The sequence below is a fragment of the Agelaius phoeniceus genome, chromosome 24 (genome assembly GCF_051311805.1).
Source record: "Agelaius phoeniceus isolate bAgePho1 chromosome 24, bAgePho1.hap1, whole genome shotgun sequence".
Classification (NCBI taxonomy): Eukaryota; Metazoa; Chordata; class Aves; order Passeriformes; family Icteridae; genus Agelaius; species Agelaius phoeniceus.
The window spans coordinates 5,125,002-5,144,307 of NC_135288.1; the positions used below are offsets into that span (position 1 = coordinate 5,125,002).

The following is a 19,306-nucleotide window of genomic DNA, read 5'->3' on the forward strand; positions in this document are numbered from 1 at the left end:
TGGCATCTTTGCCAGAGGGATCACAATTTGACACTTGAAGATGCTGAATTACAGGTAACTGAAATGGGACTTTTTGCCCCAACTCTGGTGCCAAATAGGAGTGGATGGTTTGGCAGGGAAGGAGCAGTTGGAATCCTTCCTTGTTTTTCCCTGTGTCCTTCCAAGGAGGGAACCTCTTGTTTAGGAATTTACCGGATGTTTTTTCTTTTGTTACCTAAAAAATTTCACAGCCTCAGTCTCCAGAAAATGAAGAACAAATGCCAAGTAAGAGTTGAAATTTTAACTTTACTGCAAGGTTAATGAAAATTGAACAGGCAACTTAGAAAATGCATGGAGAAGCTTGGAAAGCTGGAGTCAGGACTGGCTGCAACAGGAGTTTCACAAACACTCACCTACATTAAGATCAAAACCACTGTGGCACAGTGTTCATCCAGCTCTGATGAAAGGGCATGGAGAGAAGGTCATGCACAAGGAAAAAGCTTGTTAGAGTCACCTCCTGAGCAATTACAGCTGTAATCTCTTCTGAATTTCATCCCTGGATGAGAGGTTCAGTGCAGGAATGTATGAATCAAGGCTGACACACAGTGCTGAAGGTTTTCTCTGTCTCCGTTAAAAAGTCCTGGCCCAAACTAGCATAGATTTAAGAAAAATGGCTAAGAGTATCAATCTAACCAAAATAGAATTCCTTTTCAGTTCTACAAAGAACAGCTTTGAAGGCAAATGTGTTTGTGAGGCTTTTGGCAACGTTCTCTCACAACAGTTTTTATTCTGTGGCTGCAGCAAAGAAACAGAAGTAGAGAGGAAGTTCCAGTAGGTTCTTAGAGGGATTTTTACAAGAAGCTCAGAAATGCATATTGAGTTCACAAACTGCTGCTGAGCAGGTGGAACAGTGGCAGCTTTAGCAAAAGCTAGCAAATACTGTTAAAGACTGACTGACAGCTTTGAAAATTCCTAACAGGCATTAATCAGAGCTCTGAGATCATGGTGATTGGAACAGCAATTCCTCTTAAACAACACAAGGGAGTCCCAAGCACACGACAGGATTTGACACCGTACACAGGGATACAGCAGGGCTAGGGCACCAAGGTCCTGCTGTGCTCTGGGGGTTCAGCAGGTTCCAATGGCACCAAGGTCCTGCTGTGCTCTGGGGGTTTCAGCAGGTTCCAATGGCACCAAGGTCCTGCTGTGCTCTGGGGGTTCAGCAGGTTCCAATGGCACCAAGGTCCTGCTGTGCCCTGGGGTTTCAGCAGGTTCCAATGGCACCAAGGTCCTGCTGTGCCCTGGGGTTTCAGCAGGTTCCAGTGGCACCAAGGTCTTGCTGTGCCCTGGGGTTTTAAGCAGGTTCCAATGGCACCAAGGTCCTGCTGTGCCCTGGGGGCTTCAGCAGGTTCCAGTGGCACCAGGGTCCTGCTGTTCTCTGGGGGTTTCAGCAGGTTCCAGTGGCACCAAGGTCCTGCTGTTCTCTGGGGGTTTCAGCAGGTTCCAATGGCACCAAGGTCCTGCTGAGCTCTGGGGGTTTCAGCAGGTTCCAATGGCACCAAGGTCCTGCTGAGCTCTGGGGGTTTCAGCAGGTTCCAATGGCACCAAGGTCCTGCTGAGCTCTGGGGGTTTCAGCAGGTTCCAATGGCACCAAGGTCCTGCTGTGCTCTGGGGGTTTCAGCAGGTTCAGTGGCACCAAGGTCCTGCTGTGCTCTGGGGGTTTCAGCAGGTTCCAGTGGCACCAAGATCCTGCTGTGCTCTGGGGGTTTCAGCAGGTTCCAATGGCACCAAGGTCCTGCTGTGCCCTGGGGGTTTCAGCAGGTTCCAATGGCACCAAGGTCCTGCTGAGCTCTGGGGTTTCAGCAGGTTCCAGTGGCACTTGATGGATTGGGAAGAGCAGGCTCTGCGACACAGAACACAGCACGGCTCATTCACCCTTCATAAGGACCAGTGAGGGCTGTAAATCAGGTACAAAGTACAAGGCTGGCACCACCCTGTGTCTGCTTCAAATCCAGCCTGTGAATTCCCCAAACAACCTGGGAACTGTCCTACAACGTCCCCCTTTCCTTTCTTTTCCATTCCTTCCCCTGGCAACTTTACTTTATCACGTGCTCTGCCCTCAGCACCCTCTCCCCAACTCACTTGCCCTTGAACAGGTGACACACAAGGGGGTTTAAAATCCAATTTTGCCTCTTGTCATGGAGTAGCCCAGCTTGGCCTCGTTGTTGATGAAGGACATCAGTCCTAGGTAGGTCTCGATGAGGATGGGCCGCTCCAGCACCAACACCCCGTTAGCACTTCCTGGCACTGGGCCCTCCTTGTGGGCTTTCTTCACAGCCTGGATCAGCTGTGTTTGAAAGTTTTCCAGCTGGAAGAAAAGAAATCACCTTGCTTTGGCATTGTTTTGCAAACTGTTAAGTAGCTGCTGATAGGGAATGGTGAAGGATTAGCATTAAAGCTGTAGCTGTCAGGGCTCTATGGACTGTGATAGTCACAGTCTGATATTTAACCTCAGTGATTCAGTTAATTTCACACAGGACACTGCTGATGTGTGACTTAAACAGGGAACTTATCAGTGACCAGGTGTTTATTTCTGACTGTGGTTCTGCCCTGCTCACTGATGTGTTATGCTTAATAGGGTTCTAATTTTAGACAAACCTTCAGAGGGAAGCACCTATTACAAAAAGAACAGAAAACCACCTTGGTGAAGGTTTTCAGTGAGCAATTAAACTGTCTGTTAATTAGCTGGCAGTCCTAGATGAAAAGTCCATCAGCCTGTCAGGTAAGTAAGAACAGAAACAGCCCAAGATCCATTTGCTTTTGGGCTTTACAGGACTCTGCACATTCAGAAGTTTTGGCTTCCTCTGTGTTTCACCCAGTTATGGGTGGCTGGCAAAAGTGGGCAATGGGGCCACCTTGCAAGTCAAAATTTGGAGACTGGGGAGATGGAGCTCCAAGTTCCACCTGTGCTGTAACTGATTTTGTTTGATTAATTGATGTGTTGAAGTTGTGTTTACCCCATGAGCTCAATGAGGTGCCTGGAGCAGCTCCTTACCCGGCACAGGGACGAGATCTTCTCATCAGCATCTGCCATGGGGTGCTCTGTGAAGGTCACGTAGGGGATGTTGGTGGACCAGGGGTTCCACCTGTTGATGAAGGAGGCTCGGCTTTGCTTGTCCCACTGGATGCGGATGCCGACACCTTCCCTCCTGACAGTGCACAATGAACAGGGTAAAACTTGGCTTTGAGCAAGGTTAACTAAAAATGTTCTGTCTGAAAAACACCCGCTTGGATCCAGAAGCGATCTTGAAATACAAGTGATAGTAAATTTTACAGTAGGCAAGAAATGCAGTAATTCAGGCCCTGGAATGTGCAAAGGGACATGCTTATGAGCTGAGAGCAAGAAGGTGAAGCACCTGGGACACCCTGGCCGTCCCTCACAGCCCCTGTGTCCTGCCACTCACAGCTTTCTACTCATGCTGATGTGGTGTTACTACTACTTACAGCATTATGTAATGGTGATGAGTTTCTGCTCCCAAATATACTCCTCTTATCTTGAAAGTCCTTGAGCAACTTGCTGTTAGTGCAACTACTCACCACCCCAGCAAACCAGCAGCTACCCTGAGGAGTTCTAGTAAAGCTTCAGGAATTGTTTGCAAAGTTAAGCAAGCAAAAGGAAGAATTCTCAGACTGTTCCCGTGGTCAGGCTCACAGCTCAGTCTGTTCCCAATAACCTGTGCCTGTGGCTGCTTACTTGTTGAGAGATTTGGGTGGGAACACAAACTCCCCCACGGAGATGGTGTCCACGGCACTGAGGGCAATCCTGGTGACATGCTGGCACTGCAGGCTGATGAAGTTGTACTTGCAGACCAGGAGGGACCAGTCGGTGATGAGGACAAGGCGCTCCTTCTCGTTGTTCCAGTGATCGATTCTGGGGAGAGAACACCACTGAGTTTAAGTGGTTTTGACTCATGGCTAGGAACACTCAAGAGCTTGGCAGAAAGGAGAATTGCTGAGGAGAACAAATCTGTAGTCTTGGTGACGCTGTATTTTCTGTCACTTTGCTTTGCATCTGCAGGGCCAGTGCAAGGCTGAGGGTCTGAGCCCTGCTGCACACACGGGGCTTTGGGTCAGTTTGTTAAAGCTGTGCCTGTGCTTTTCTGCAGGAGTGAGTTCTCTACGGGACTGGATTTAGGAAGGGGTTAACTCGGGAGCGTTGATCTGGAGCTGAAGGGCTGGGTTATAAAGAAATAATGAAATAATAATGGCTGCAGCCAGCCTGGACCATGGAATAATATTCACCAGGTTTAATACCGAATAGCGCTTGGGCTGTGCGGCTCCGGACCAACCCCGCGGCGGCCGAGGCCACCCTGGCTCTCATCTCCCCCGCCCGCAGCGCCCGTCCCATCCCAATCCCATCCCCATCCCATCCCATCCCGCCGCGGAACTCACTCGGTGAGCAGCCACACGCTCTGCACCTCCCCGTCCTCTGCGGGCAGCACGACCACGCGGATCTCGCTCACCGCCTGCTCGATGGTGCCGGGCTGCGGGGGGGACAAGGCAGAGAGGACAAGGCAGCGGTCAGGGCGGGCGTGCGGGCGCTGCCCGCGGCCGCCCCCGCGCCCCTCCCGGCGCGCACCCGGAACACGAAGTACTGGCGGAGGCGGCCGGCGCGGCCCGCGGTGCGGACACTGAGCGGCCGCAGCGTCTGCCGGGCCGGCGGAGCCGCCGGCTCGAAGGGCGGCCCGGCTCCCCCCGGCACCAGCGTGGCGGCCCCGGGGCTGCCGGGGCTGCCGGCCGGGCCGGACTCGTCCGCGTCCCGCAGCTGCAGCATCTCGGCGGCGGCGCCGGGCGGGCGCTCGGAGCCTTCCGGGGCGGAGCGGGGCGGGCGGAGCGCTCAGAGCCGCCTCTCGCTCCGCGCCGCGCCGGGAGGCGGCACTGCAGCCCCGGCCGGGATCCGGCACTGGAGAGCCCTCCCTGCCCGGGACACGGCACTGCAGCCCCGGCCGGGATCCGGCACTGGAGAGCCCTCCCTGCCCGGGACACGGCACTGCAGAGCCCTCCCTGCCCGGGACACGGCGCTGCAGCCCCGGCCGGGACCCGGCACAGCGGAGCCCTCCCTGCCCGGGACCCGGCACTGCAGCCCCGGCCGGGACCCGGCACAGCGGAGCCCTCCCTGCCCGGGACACGGCACAGCAGAGCCCTCCCTGCCTGGGACCCGGCACAGCAGAGCCCTGCTCGGGACCCGGCACAGCAGAGCCCTCCCTGCCTGGGACCCGGTACTGCAGAGCCCTCCCTGCCCGGGACACGGCACAGCAGAGCCCTGCTCGGGACCCGGCCCTGCGGAGCCCTGCCCGGGACCCGGCCCTGCAGCCCCGGCCGGGACCCGGTGGGATGCGGGATGCGGGATGCGGCCCTGGTATCGGGTGTTGTCATCGTCACGCAGCGACGGCTGCTGGGACTGTCGCTGTCGCACACCTGGGGCTGTACAAAGCGGTTGTTCTAAGATCTTCTTTGATGGGGAGGCCTTATTGGCATCTCGGGCTTGTGACAGCTCAGTTGCTTTTTAATCTTAGCTGCTTGGATAACATGTGACCACTCTTTACGCTGTTATAAAGTTAATTTAGGTCTCCTGTATAACCGCGGTGGCTGGCACAGAATTTACCAACCCTAGATTTGCTATGGCTAAGTCATTATCTTATCATTAGTCATTATCTTATGGCTGAGTCATTTGCTATGGTGCTGTCATTATCCCTTGCTCAGAGCTGATTAGGTACCAGGTACTGTCACTGTCACACACTGGGGCTGCACCAGGTACTGTCACCATCACAAACCTGGGTGGGTGCTGTCACATCCCCTGCTCAGAATCTATCAGGTACCAAGTGTCATTGCTGTCACACCACTGGGGCTGTATGAGGTGCCAAGTGCCACCATGGTTGCAGACCCAGAGGTGTTTGAGGCGTCTCTCAGCCCTGCTGTGGATTTTCAGGGCTAAGACAAGAACTCACACACATCACACAATGTACAGTGGGAGGCCCTGAGCTCAGCCAAAATTGTGCTCTGCTCTGCCCAGGTGGTCTGGGCAAGACTCTCACATACCCGTAAAGGAACAAGATGTGTGGGTCTACAGAGTTCAGGCACAGCTGCTGTGAAGCAGATCTGGGTCAGATGTGCAAAATCCTGAAATATCATCAGGACAGAGCTCAGGAAGGTACCAGAGGAGGGTGGGATAGGGACAGGATTGTGCATGGAGAGCCCTGGCGCCCATATCACATCCAGCACATTGATAGCAAAGATTAAATAATGCTGGGGAATGAATGGCACGTTAATGTTTCAGTTTCTGTGGTCTCTGGCATGACTGCAGATATTATCATCAGTATTTATGGAGCTGTATCATATCTTGGACCCCTTTCAGGGCTGTTTTTCGTGGAGCCAGAGGATGACATCCTTGGCGGGCAGCTGTGCTGGGAAATGATATAAAATTGAAAACACACTAAATTGACTTCACAGACAGGCTAGGGTTTCAGATATCTGTCTTTCACATGTGTCCCATGAATCCCCTGCTCTCCACAGCCCTTGCTCACGTGGGCCTCTTTAGGTGGGAAACCTCACTAGTGGCTTTAAAGGGGCTTTAAAAGGACTGCAGAGCTGAGTTTGTGCTGGGTCCCTCCTGGCTTTGAAGGGCCTTTAAAAGGACTGCAGAGCTGAGTTTGTGCTGGGTCCCTCCTGGCTTTAAAGGGGTTTAAAAGGACTGCAGAGCTGAGTTTGTGCTGGGTCTCTCCTGGCTTTAAAGGGGTTTAAAAGGACTGCAGAGCTGAGTTTGTGCTGGGTCCCTCCTGGCTTTAAAGGGCCTTTAAAAGGACTGCAGAGCTGAGTTTGTGCTGGGTCACTCCTCAAAGCACAGCTTTTCCCATTGGACCTTCCCCTTCTCCCTGCAGGCAGCCTGGCTGGGGTGGCTGTGGCGGGGAGAGTGGCCATGCCAGGACCCTACAGCGGGCTGTGACAGCCAGGATTGTCACCTGGGGCAGTGTGGCAGCTGTGGCTGCCCCGATCAATCCCCATCCTTGGCCGTGTCCTGGAGAGGGAGCCCGACTCCCGGCTCTGCCCAGTCCCTGCCCACTGGGAGCAGCCTGTTTCCTACTGTAAGGAAGTTCTAACTTTCTAATCCCAGACAGAAAAAGAGAAGCCTGGATTTATTGTATCCTGGAGCTCTCCCTGTTGTTATAAAACATCTTTATGTAGCTGCCTTTCTTATCAAGGAAGAATGAATGATGTTTTCTTCCCATCCATTAGGCTTGGCTGATATTTTACTGCTAAGTGGAAGCATTAACCCCCCTCACCTGCTCTTTTCTCTTACTTTAGGATTTATGGCACTGCTGCGACCTTGGGAGGGTTCTGGTGTAAGGAGCAGCTGCTTCAGTTTTTCCCAAGACTGAGCAGCTTTTGGGCATGGCCCTTGGGGACTTTAGTCTTGATTAATGGCTGTCCTTCAGCCACAAAATATGTCCATGAAACTATCCCAGCCTTCCTCCTTCTTATCCTGCTTCTCTGATGGAAATCAGCACCTGCCCCAGGCCAAGTGAGCTCTGGAGGGCCCTGGGGCAGCTCAGAGGTGCTGCTCTGGTCCCTCCTGGCCCTTGGGAAGGGTTTGCTTGAGATGTTTAGTGCAGCATCCCTGCTCTCCTCCTCCCCATCCCGCTGTGCCAGCTGCTGTGTGCAGTTGGAGGTGTCCCTGCCAGCAGAATTTCCTTGGGAAGCAATCAATTTTGTTATCTGCTGGAGTGCATGGGGAAAATTGAATCTCTGTGGGATGTTTCTCGAGCTCCTGGGAAAGGGATTTGCGCTGGTGTGTCCGCACACAGCCTTGGGCAGTGGAGGAGCAGCCCCGAGGCACCGCTGCTCCATCCCTGCATCCTCCCCCTCCTCTGCTCGGGGCTGGGCACCGCTCGTGGGAGGGATTTCTGACTGACAGCGAGCAAAGAGGCATGTGAGGGGAAGGAGCTGGACCTGGGAAAGGCAGGGGGAAGTTTTGTTACTGCCCTGACCCGCGGGGAAGCTGCTCCGGTGAGTGTCTGTGCCGAGCTCCTCTCTCCCGGCTCCGGAGGATGCCCGCAGCTCTGTGGATGCACTGAAGGATCACCCTGCCTGCTTCGGGAAAAAAACCCCTTCGAGGTGAGATTCTCCTGCCAGAAGAGCACCCCCTCCTTCCTCCTTTCTCCTTCTCCTTGCCAAGGGCTGGATTTCAAAGTGCCTCGGGAAGGGGATGGCAGCTCCGGAGCAGCTCAGCCCGCATGGGGCTGCTCTGCTGGGCACAACCCAGCTCCTGTGAGCCCCCAGCTCCTCGAGCTTTGCCAGGAAGCAAATCCCAGGAGGAAAAGTCACTTCAGCGCATTTCACCGCCAGCAAGCCAGCATGAGAAGCCGGGTTTGGTTTGGGGAAAAATCCAGCTGCAACCTGCGCTGTGATTTCCAGCGGAGTGAAGAAAGTGGCTGAGCGGAACCCGAGAGGGAGGAAGCATCCAGGAAGGATAAATCCGCTCTCCCCCTGTGCTCCCACAGCTTCGTCCTCTGCAGGGACAGACAGACACGGGCACGTTGGGAGCAGGAGGCGGCGGGATTCCCGGGATAACCGCTGGAAGCACCTGGAGCGGGAGCGGCAGCTGCGATGGAGTTTCCTGCCGTGGCACTGTCGCTCATCGTGGCGCTGCGAATGTCCCCGCTGGCTGCTGGCACCAAACTGCAGCCCCACATGTGAGTAGCAAGGAAAGAGCTCCGGGAGGGGTTTTGTCGGGCAGGGGATGGGGAAGCAGGAGCCAAACGCAGTGATTTCAAATCAGAGAGTGAAGGGCCAGTGGGGAGGAGGAAGCTGTTGTGGGTTTCTTTATTTACTTCTAGATGTGCAGAAAGGGGAATAGAAAATTGAAAATGTAGATAGTCTTTCCTTGTAGGAGGGAGCTCCTTGGTTCAGCTGAAACTTTTCTGAGTGCAAGAGATGATTCCTGTGTGAATACTTTGCCCTTTCTTCCAAGACCTGCTGCTTTTATTTCACTTCACTCTCTTATCCCGCGTTCCTCCCCGCCTGCTGCTGTTACTCCAGCAGCACGTAGGCTGCTCTTTTTAATTACATTTTACAGTTACAGTTTGGTGTTAATCATTTGGCTGCTCTGGAAGACTTCCTTGCAAATTTGGCCTCCTGCCAGAAGATGGTCTCTGAGAGCCAGGGGATCACTGTAATTCCCTTTGTCCATGGAGCCCGTGTGGTGTGGGGTGCAGACTCCAAGCCGCCCTCCCCGAGGGGTTTAATTCTTTACAAAAAAGTGTGTCCTTTAGAAGATAAAGGTTTTGGAAGGAGCAGCTTTTTCTCCCCACGTCAGGGTTTTGTGCTCCTGCCCTGGCAGTTACTTTCAGGACTTCTTGGACAGGGCACTGGAGCAGAGCCCTGTGCCAGCACGCCGGGGTTGGAATTGAGCAGCCTGGAGAATTCGGATGCCAGCTGTGACCTCTAAGCTTCACCACGTCCAAATGAGTTATTTTCACTTTTTTTTTTTTTTTAATAGAAAGTACCTCTAAGAAAACTCTGGCTCCTGTTGGAAGCAGCAGAAGCAGCCCCAAATACCAAGTGGCTCATGGAGTCAGGGACAAATGTCTCACTCTTCATCCTTAGTTAAACCCACTGACTTGTGCTTGGAGAAAGAGTTGGGATTAGAGAAGAAACAAAGTACATTTCTTTGATTTATTGGAATTAGCCTCACAGGCCTTAGCTCTGAATGAGCATGAAACCACCCCTGTGGCTGGTGGGCCTGGCACTGTTTCTTTCCCCTGCAGTGATTAACTCATTGAGGGGTGGATGCAGGAGGTTGCCCAAGCCCTTCCTGCCCTGCCAGCAGGAAATCCAGGCAGTGGGAATGCTGCACCCCTCACAGCTGTGACCCCTGTATTGGTTTGAACAGACAGGTGTCTGCTAAGGCAGGCAGGAGCCTTCCTTGAAATGGAAAATGTAAACCCCTTCCCTCTGAATTGTTATAATTTTGAAATTAAGGGGCTCTCCGTCAAAGATATGGGAATAGGATAAAAAGTTCTTTACTAGGAAAATTAAAATACAAATGCAATAGTACAAACAAACAAAGAAAAATCCCCACTGACAGAGTCAGAATAGGAGCTGCCCCCTGTGTGTCAGCCCATGGGGGCTCAGCCCTCCTGCAGTGCCAGCTGTGGCTCTGCTGGAGCAGGGATCCTGCACAAGGGGGGAGTTTTCCTCTGCAGCTCCAGGGCTGCTGGAGATGGGCCTGGGCTCCCTCTGGCAATGCAGGGCAGCAGAAGCTGCTCCCCTGGGAATGCAGGGGGCAAAGGCTGCTGTGCTGTCCCAACCCTCAGATTGGATCCAGGTAGGAATGCTTGGCTCCTCCCCTGGGTGGAGCATCTCCCCATGGGATGATGGGATTGGATCAGCCATGCAGGGACACTCAGTGGCCATGGGCAGCAGAGATCTCCCAGCTAAACCTGAGACATCCCCTGCATCCTTCTGCATCCCTCTGCATCCCCTGCATCCTTCTGCATCCCTCTGCATTCCCTGCATCCCTGACACCCCTGCATTTCCCTTTTCCAGGCTGAACATGTGTGCAGAGCAGGAACTGGGGGTCGTGGGGCTGTGACAGCTCTGACCCCTTGGCCCCCTCTGGCTCCCCTGCATCCCTGACACCCCTGCATTTCTCTTTTCCGGGCTGAACGTGCGTGCAGAGCAGGAACTGGGGGTCGTGGGGCTGTGGCAGCCCCTTACACCTGTGACCCCCTGGACCCCTCTGTTTCCCCAGCATCCCTGACACGCCTTTATTTCTCTTTTGCAGGCCGAATGTGTGCGCCGAGCAGCAGCTGGGGGTGGTGGGGCTGCGGCAGCCGTGCGTGCAGGCTGCCCGGCTGTGGCCGCAGGACTGCAGCGGCCGCCGCTGGTGCGCGGGCTTCGAGCGCAGGTGGGTGCTCCTCCCTCCGCCCCGGGCTGCTCCTGCTGGCAATGGGGGGATGGAAACTTCCACGGGCACTTCCAAAACGTTAAGGGTTTTTTTTTAGGAGAGTCTTACTGAAGTAAGAGATGATGAAGTTGTATTTTTTTTCTTAACGCTGATGTGATGGTGTTCACAGGGGTCTTAGATCGAAGGAAGAGACGAGGATCTGACTCCATGTTTCAGAAGGCTTGATTTATTATTTTATTATATATATTACATTAAAACTATACTAAAAGAATAGAAGAAAGGATTTCATCAGAAGGCTGGCTAAGAATAGAAAAAGAAAGAATGAGAACAAAGGCAGCTCAGACTCTCTGTCCAAGCCAGCTGGGCTGTGATTGGCCATTAATTAGAAACAACCACATGAGCCCAATCCCAGATGCACCTGTTGCATTCCACAGCAGCAGATAACCATTGTTTACATTTTGTTCCTGAGGCCTCTCAGCTTCATAAAACATGTCCGTGACAGTACTACCACTACTATTATGAAAAACCCATTGCCCTTCCCAAAGAGCAGGTCTATCCATTGTTCTCGTTCTGAAGAAGCTTTGTCCTTGTGGTGGGCTGTTTCCCATCTTCAGGTAATGTTTAACATCTGTTTCCTATGATCCAGCCACGTTAATGGAATGACTTATTCTCATCATGTGCACTGTTCCTGTTATCTTTAGGTATCTCCTCCTTAAAGCCCCTCAGTGCCTCTTGTCTGACAGAGCTGATGGCAGGAGCTGGGTCCCAGTGAGGGTTATTGGCTAAGATAACAGTGAAAGTGGCCGTGGTGCAGGGGATGGGGCGGTGCAGGGACTGCTGGGGTCAGCAGGATTTCCTGCAGGGTCACCTTGTTCCTTTCACTCCCTGAGCTGCACCGTGCTCAGGCCCACGCCAGAAGAGCTTGAGCTGGGCTTGCACAGGTGAGCACAGGGCTGGACCATCCCCTGAGTGCTTGTCCACCTAATCACAGCATCCCTTGGGTTCCCAGCTGGCCGGAGATGGGAGACTGGGCAGGAGGCCCTGCGGAAGGAGGGCTCTGAGCACGTGTTAGAGCACAAAAATGGTGTGGCATTCACATTCTCTGAAACAATCCCTTTGCCCAGGATTTTTCTCCTGGGAAGCCTCAGAGAAAAGGAAAGCCATTCTTATCTCATTTGCTTCTCCTGTGTTTTGCTGCTTTGGAATGTTTTTGGAGATTGTTTACCCACAGGTGATTGTTTCATTGGATTCTGCTGTGAGTTGTTTTCACTCATTGGTCAATCAGGACCAAGCTGTGTTGGGACTCTGAAGAGAGTCATGAGTTTTCATTATTATCTTTTTAGCATTGAGTAAGTATCTTTCCTGTATTCTTTAATATAATATAGTATCATAAAATAATAAATTCGCCTTCTGAGAACATGGAATCATATTCATCATTCCTCCCTGCAAATACAATAAAAAGGAACTTTTCTTACCTGTGCAGCAGCCAAACTACAACGTGCCCAAGAGGCTGGAAGCCTCCCCCTGCTCTTCCTGCCTCATTAGGGAGTTACAAGCCTTTGCAGAATAAAAGTGGTAGTTTGTCGTTTCAAAGAAACATCTTGGACTCAAGACAGCTTTTAAGTCCTGTCTTTAGGAATTCCTCCTAACCTGTAATTGTCAGTAATTACCCCGGTGATGAGATCTGTGTCCTGGTAACAAAGGAGCAAACAGAGTCCCACTCTTGGCTGTGTTTTCAGGGAAGGCTTTGAAAGGATGGGTGCCCTGTCTGCTTCCACTTCAAAGGTTGGGAGCTCTTCAGCCCCAGCAGTCCCTTCAGCTCCTTAAAGGATGGGCTTGACACCACAAATCAAGGGACTGAAATGAAATAACTTTCTGTTCTGCTGCATTACAAATATCAAAATAACTCAGTGCTAAAACCAATCCTGATGGAAGCACAGAGGGGAAACCACAGAGGGACCTCACCCCAGGAACTGTGAAATCCAGACAGGGAAAGGACTATCAGCAGACCATTTTCTGGGCAAGGTTTTGTCCCAGATCTCCTCTCTCTAAACTTCTGGGTGGGAGTTCCCAAGCTTTTCCAGGAGCTGGGGGCTGTCCTGCCAAGCTCCCTTGTGCTGAGCGGCCGCGGCAGCCGAGCGCGGTGCCGGCGCTCGCAGGGATGCTGGAGCTGCTCCAGTTGGACCCAGCTCTGGCAGCTCAGCAAGAGCATTCACAACTCCAGGATCTGGCCTGAAATTGGCCTTGGAGTTCCTGGAGGTGACTGGGAAAAGCAGCATCTGTTTAGCTGGAGCATCCTCGAGCTGTGCTGCTCTGTGTTCCTGCACCCCTTGTGCATCCCTTTGTGCAGCCTCCCAGTGAGTAATGACAGCAAGGTAGCTTTGCTCAGCCCTCCATAACCAAGCCTGAAGGAATCCCAGCGCTATCCCAGAGGGGCTGGAAGGGGATTTTCCAGTAGCAGGACACAGCAGGATTCCCTGGGTTCCATTGGTTCTGGCTCATTCCCTGTTTTCTGTGCCAGGGACTCCTTAAAACACAAAAGAAAAGAGAAACACTGAAGATAAAGTATCTCCTGTGTGGCTCTTTCCCATCTGCAGCACCCAGATACCCAGAGACACCAAGGCTGTCACAATATTTGCCTGTCCCGAAGGGTCTGGAGTGTCCAACAGAGGCACCCAGGAGGGTGGGATGAGGCTGCTTAGGGCACTGCTGGGGCACAGGGAGCCCTGAGCTGTCCTACATCACTACTTTGAGCTTTTCCTCCCCATCCCTGAGCTCTTCCTCCCCATCTTTGTCATGTTCACACCACCCCGCATCCACCATCTCCCCTTCTCCTTGCTGGGCTGGGCTGCAGAGGGCTCCTGGTACCAGGAGCATCCTGGTGGGCTGGAGCCTGGTGCCTGTGAATTGCTTTCTCAGCTGCTTCTGGAGCACAACAATTTCCTTCACAATTTGTTAACAGCTCATAGAAAACCAAAACAACAACAAAAAAATTTGGTATCTGCTTTTATTTTTCTCAGCTGTGCTTCCACATGCTGCTTGGCACGCAGGAGTTGCTGAAGGTTTCCTTCCCAGGGATTAAAGGTTCACTGTTATTTAGGTTTTTTATTGGTAGGAACATCCAGACAAAATCAAACAAGTCGACTGAGTTAGGATAAATATTTTCAGTGGACATGCACAACACATCTGCCCTGCCAAATATTTGTTGTTGTTTGCCTGATTTCGCTTTGGTGGAGCAGTTTCATGTTCTGCCAAGGGAGCCTTTTAAAAACCAGCTTCAGAAGTATTATCTGTGTTTCAATTCTCACAAACACACAACACCAAATTTCCGGGGGCAAAAAATGTGTCGCTTTTATTTATTTACGCTTCAGATCAGTCCCTGCTTTACCCCCCCAGCTCCTGTCCTGGAGGGAGCTCCTGGGTGTGTTAAAGGGACCCTCAATGTTCCCTGCCAAGCTGCCTTGCTGTGTCCAGCACCACTTTTGGAGTAGCTTGGTGTTGCCATCAGGATTATGTTGATTTTTTAGCTCACCAGCCCCTTAGAGACACCTGCTCCTGCTCACTGAGGCAGAAATACCTGTTCTTAAAATTTACATTTCCTTTGTGAGCAAGCAGTGTAAGGGAGGAGCTCAGAGCTGTAAATAGTCTAGAAAAGGAAGAAAAAAAAATAATCTGGGGTGTTGAGAAACCTGGGTGTTGTCTCTTGTGTTCCTAATTAGAGTAAATTAGGAGTATTTTCTTAGCATCAGTGATCGCTGCCAGGCCCTGTGGGAAACAATGGCAGCACTTTTGCAAAACCTCATTTTATTTGCACCCATGGCTACAAATTCTGTTCCTCCCCTTTCCCTGCCCTGCAGGAGCTGACTTTGGCTGGATTTTTGTGTTCCAGGGTTGTGTATTACACAGGCTACAGGCAGGTGTACCAGCTGAGGTCCCAGACCACCTACAGGTGCTGCCCAGGATGGTCCCAGCTCGCAGGGGATGCTGGCTGCCTGCACAGTAAGTGCCACTTGCTCTGCTCAACTTCCTTGGGTTTGGCTCGTTTCAAGTCCTGTGCCTGCAGGAAATGCTCTAAAAGTGTCTTTTAAAATGTGCTTTAAAATAATTGTCATGGTTTTTTATTAGTTTTTTTCCCTGGTGTAACAACAACAACAATTACAATAATAATAGCAATAATAATAGCAATAGCAATAATAATAATAATAATAATAATAATAATAATAATAATAATAATAATAATAATAATAATAATAGCAATAATAATAATAATTTATTACTTTTATTAATAATTTTACAATAGTAATAATATGAAAAAGTAATAGTATTAGTATTATCAATAATTCATTATAAAATTATTATTGTTGTTATTGTTGTAATAATAATTATTGTTACTGTTACTGTTGTTATCATTATTATTAATAATATAATACAATAATAAATATTATTATAATGAATAATATATAATATATAATTATATGATTATTATTATATAATAATATAATAATTATTATATAATAAATAATATATTACCATATATGATAATAATAATATATAAAAATTATTATTAATAATAGTGTTTAGTTTATTAATGATTTTACAGTAATAATATTAATAAGTAATAGTATTATTATTATCAATAATAATAATAATAATAATAATAATAATAATAATAATAATTATTATTATTATTATTATTATTATTATTATTATTATTATTATTATTATTATTATTATTATTATTATTATTATTATTATTATTATTTGCTGCTCTGTGCAGTGCTTTCCATTTCTGGAGAATCTCTACATTCTGAGTGTCCCAGCCATTCTTCCACTTGCCAAATGCTGCCAAATGTTTAAAATCAAGGCCAATTTGACGTTTCCAATGGTGCCGCTGGCAGAAGCTCTAGAAGCTTCTTTGGGAAGGTTTGTCAGGAGCTGGGTTTGTTATTTTAGGACTGGCTGAGTTGGGGCTGCCCCTGTGAGAGGTTTGGGATCTCTGCATCCTCCCTTCGCCTGCTCCCTCCCGTATCCAGAGGGTGAGGGGGCTCAGGGTGGTGATTCTGGTGATCCCAGGGCAGTGGCAGCCTGGAGAGGGGACACAGCCACAGGGAAGGGGTGGCCCTGCTGTGGAGACCCAGAATTTGCGGCTTTGGGATCTGTGCTTGAATCCCTGCTCTCTTCCAGGGCAATTCCCTGCCAGACAGGCACAGGAGTGTGTCCCCCCCAGCTGTGGGGGAAGCTGTGAGATGTATTCAGGTTTGCACATGATGGGGATGTGCAAATATCGGCCTGTAAGATGATTTTATGCTGTTGTTGAGGAAGACAGAGGCAGCTTTATCCCCGTGGGCCCCACATTGCCCATTTCCCTCCAGATTCTCTGTCTGACACGGGAGGCAGCTGCTGTGGCACTCCCCAGACCCTGCAGCCACATCCAGCTGGGGAAACATTTAACTGGGAGCTACTTCTGAGGTGTTGAGAGCAAGGAAAAACCTCCTGAACTGAACCAAACTTATGTGCAGCACCACATTTTACCTTGTGCAGAGCCCTGCGCTGTCCTTGTGCTGTGGGATGAATTATTTTGCTTTTCTAACCTATCACCTTTACTCACTTCTGCTGCACTGAGGGTATTTTTCTGTCTCACTTGCACAAAGATGCTTTTGTTATAACTTTTAAACTTTCAGCTTATTCCATACAACCTCAGTGCCTGATTCTTCTCTGATTTACACCTTGGAGCTGCTCTCCACCTCCCCACAGAAAAGCAGCTTTGGATTTTAGTGGTTTTAGTGGACCAGCAGAGCATTTTGGGGTCTGACCTGCCCTGCCATCAGAGCAATCAGAGCCAGCTCCTTGTGGAGGCACTCAGGGTCGGGATTGACCTCCAAGACAGGAAGGTGTCTCCCACAGCTGCTTGCCTTTTGTTCTGTGCAGAGGCTGTCTGTGCCTTCCTCAGGCTTTGATGCTTGTAGCAAAGCTTTTTTTTTGTTTAAAAAAAAAAGGATAAAAAGGTGTGTCAAACAACCAGGCTTTATTCCTCCTATCCCAAGCTGTGGCACAGGAGAACAACCCACAGAGGGGAGGAAGCTCCACGGGTGCCTTGTAGCCCCTGTCAGTGAGCAGATAATAACCTCAGCTGAACTCAGAAAAGCACCTTCTGTAATGAGTTTTCCTGCCAAGGAAGTGAGTAATTCCATGCAGGAAGGAAGCAGAGAAAAGGAAATAGAGCTGCTCAGGGCACGCTCTGAACTCATCCCTCTCATCACCAGGGCTGGGAATGGCCCTCAGGGGCTGCTCACTGCTGGGTTGGGCTGGAGGGGAGAAGAGAGGGACAACAGCAGAGTGGCACCAGCCCAAAAACTCCTGCAGGAACTGCTGATGAGCTGCTGGGGAGCTTGAGGTGGATCTTGACCTGGAGGTGGTGAGCTCTGTCCCCATTCAGCCCTTCAAACCCAACTGGACATCACCCAGAACATGCTGGAACCTTATTTCTGGGACAGAAAAATAGGTATTTGTGTGCCTCAAGTGCAACAGGCACAACAGGGAGCTGACCTCTGCCAGCCCTCAGCACAGGCAGGGGGCAGAAAATAAAATTACATGGCTCTGTGAATCATCTTCTGAGCAGCAGCAGAGCAGCCAGGTGAGCTGGTGGGAATTCCCACCTCACCAGGTTAGGGCTCAGGTGGGAATTGTGCTCTCTGTTTGTGTATATATTACAATATATAATATATATAATAATTATAATATATCACTATAATATAAAGTGATATATTATAATTATAATATATATTATATATTATATAATATTATATGTGATATTATATATTATATATATATATACACATATATATATATACATATATATATGTATGTATATATAAAAAACTCTGTGCAAATGAGACAGAAGCCATTGGACAAAAGTATCCACAGTGCAGCAGAAATGAGTAAAGGTGATGTGTTAGAAAAGGAAAATAAATTCTGTAACAACTGTCTATTGGGTTTAGAAAGTTCTATATTGTGTTGTAACAAAGAACTTGTGACTACTCTGAACTACGGCTGAATGTTTGCTCCTCTAAAATCTCATAGCCTCTGAGACTGATGTTTATCTGAGCAATAAACCATTCTTAGCCCCAAAATAGTCCCATCCCTTCATTTCTCGGGGTGACAATGACACCCCAGCCCATGTGAGGGGGAATTTTCAGCACTGCAGGCTGATGTATAACCAGCCCAGGCCCTGTGCCACCCCTTGTTTGAGCACGTGGCACTGTCTGACATTGATGGTGACCCTAAACACTGCTATGGGGTGGGAGTTGCCAGCACCCTGTCCCAGGTCAGGGGAGCTGTTTGGCCTCTCAGAGCTGTCCTGGTGCCTGGAAGAGGAATTTGCCTTGCTGCAGCCCCTGCACTGGGGGTGTTCACTGTTAGCACAGGTTGTCTGAAGCAGAACTGGGCTGTCCCCCCTTCCTCAGGTGAAATTTGTGTCTCTGAGCTCTTACAGGTGAAGAAATGTCCCCAGAGCAGAGCTGTGGGGACAGTATGGCAGCTGAGGGCTCTGCTGGGAGCAAGGAGCTCGGAAAGAGATGGAAAATGACATAGAAACAGAGACCTCACTGAATATTTGGATTTGTTCCTCTCCTTGTGTGCCCTCTGAAATGGTGACACCCCCAGGGCTGCCAGAGGGGAAGGCAGGGAGCCCCGACCCTGGCAGGTTCTGTCTTTTGTCCCTTCTCTTCTGGTGGTAGCAGAGGGTGAGGATTTGCTGCCTTGCATTGCCCTCTGTCCTGTTCCATCTCTGTTCATCTCTTTGGGAAGGAGAAGGGTCAGAAGTCAAGGAACCCTTTGCATTTTTGGGATGGCATCAGGTCCTTTCCCTGCCTGATCACTGATAGTTTAACTCTCAGACTGAGCTGCCTGCTTTCAAGTGGCCTCTGAGATGCTGCTTAAATTCCACCTGGGTTCAATAACTCAGGTAAAGCCCTCAGTGATTAGGTGAGGGGCCTGCATGTCTGCTAAGCTCTGTGATCTCCACTTGCAGCTGGGGATGCTGAAAAGCTGAGTCTGGACCTCTTGATGTGCGTGGAGGAGCTGGAGCTCAGCTATCCCCAGCATGTCTGTGCTCTTGGGCCAGCCTGACAGGGTCCTCAGAGCTGGCACAGCCCTGGAGTCTGGCATGGCCCTGGAGCCCAGCACAATTCTAGAGCTCAGCACAGTCCTGGAGGGTGGCATGGCCCTGGAACTTGGCACAGCCCTGGAACCTGGCATGGCCCTGGAACCTGGCACAGCCCTGGAACCTGGCATGGCCCTGGAACCTGGTATGGCTCTGGAACTTGGCACAGTCCTGAAACCTGCCACAGTCCTGGAGCCTGG

General features: G+C 50.5%; 2 protein-coding genes and 1 long non-coding RNA gene across 5 annotated transcripts; 2 read left to right on the plus strand and 1 right to left on the minus strand.

Moving 5' to 3' along the window:
- Positions 1-155: 155 nt before the first annotated feature.
- On the plus strand, positions 156-2,215 carry LOC143695674 (uncharacterized). Of its 3 annotated transcripts, none has more exons than XR_013185116.1 (3): positions 177-1,086; positions 1,132-1,312; positions 1,359-2,215. It is a non-coding gene; the product is annotated as an uncharacterized LOC143695674 (long non-coding RNA). The 3 variants fall into 3 exon arrangements; XR_013185117.1 differs by having other exon boundaries at positions 179-1,160; positions 1,251-1,312; XR_013185115.1 differs by having other exon boundaries at positions 156-1,312.
- Positions 1,492-4,860, minus strand: TPRG1L (tumor protein p63 regulated 1 like). The gene is made up of 6 exons (XM_054647733.2): positions 4,619-4,860; positions 4,432-4,523; positions 3,734-3,910; positions 3,035-3,188; positions 2,122-2,347; positions 1,492-1,915 (listed from the first exon to the last, which is right to left on the minus strand). Exons 1-5 carry the CDS (start codon positions 4,811-4,813, stop codon positions 2,153-2,155), a joined length of 813 nt encoding a protein of 270 aa, XP_054503708.2. The 5' UTR covers positions 4,814-4,860; the 3' UTR covers positions 1,492-1,915; positions 2,122-2,152.
- A 3,064-nt stretch (positions 4,861-7,924) lies between these two features.
- On the plus strand, positions 7,925-19,072 carry LOC143695657 (EGF-like and EMI domain-containing protein 1). Its single transcript, XM_077190095.1, has 4 exons — positions 7,925-8,729; positions 10,823-10,945; positions 14,835-14,944; positions 18,975-19,072. Exons 1-4 carry the CDS (start codon positions 8,644-8,646, stop codon positions 19,070-19,072), a joined length of 417 nt encoding a protein of 138 aa, XP_077046210.1. The 5' UTR covers positions 7,925-8,643.
- The last annotated feature ends 234 nt before the right edge of the window (positions 19,073-19,306 follow it).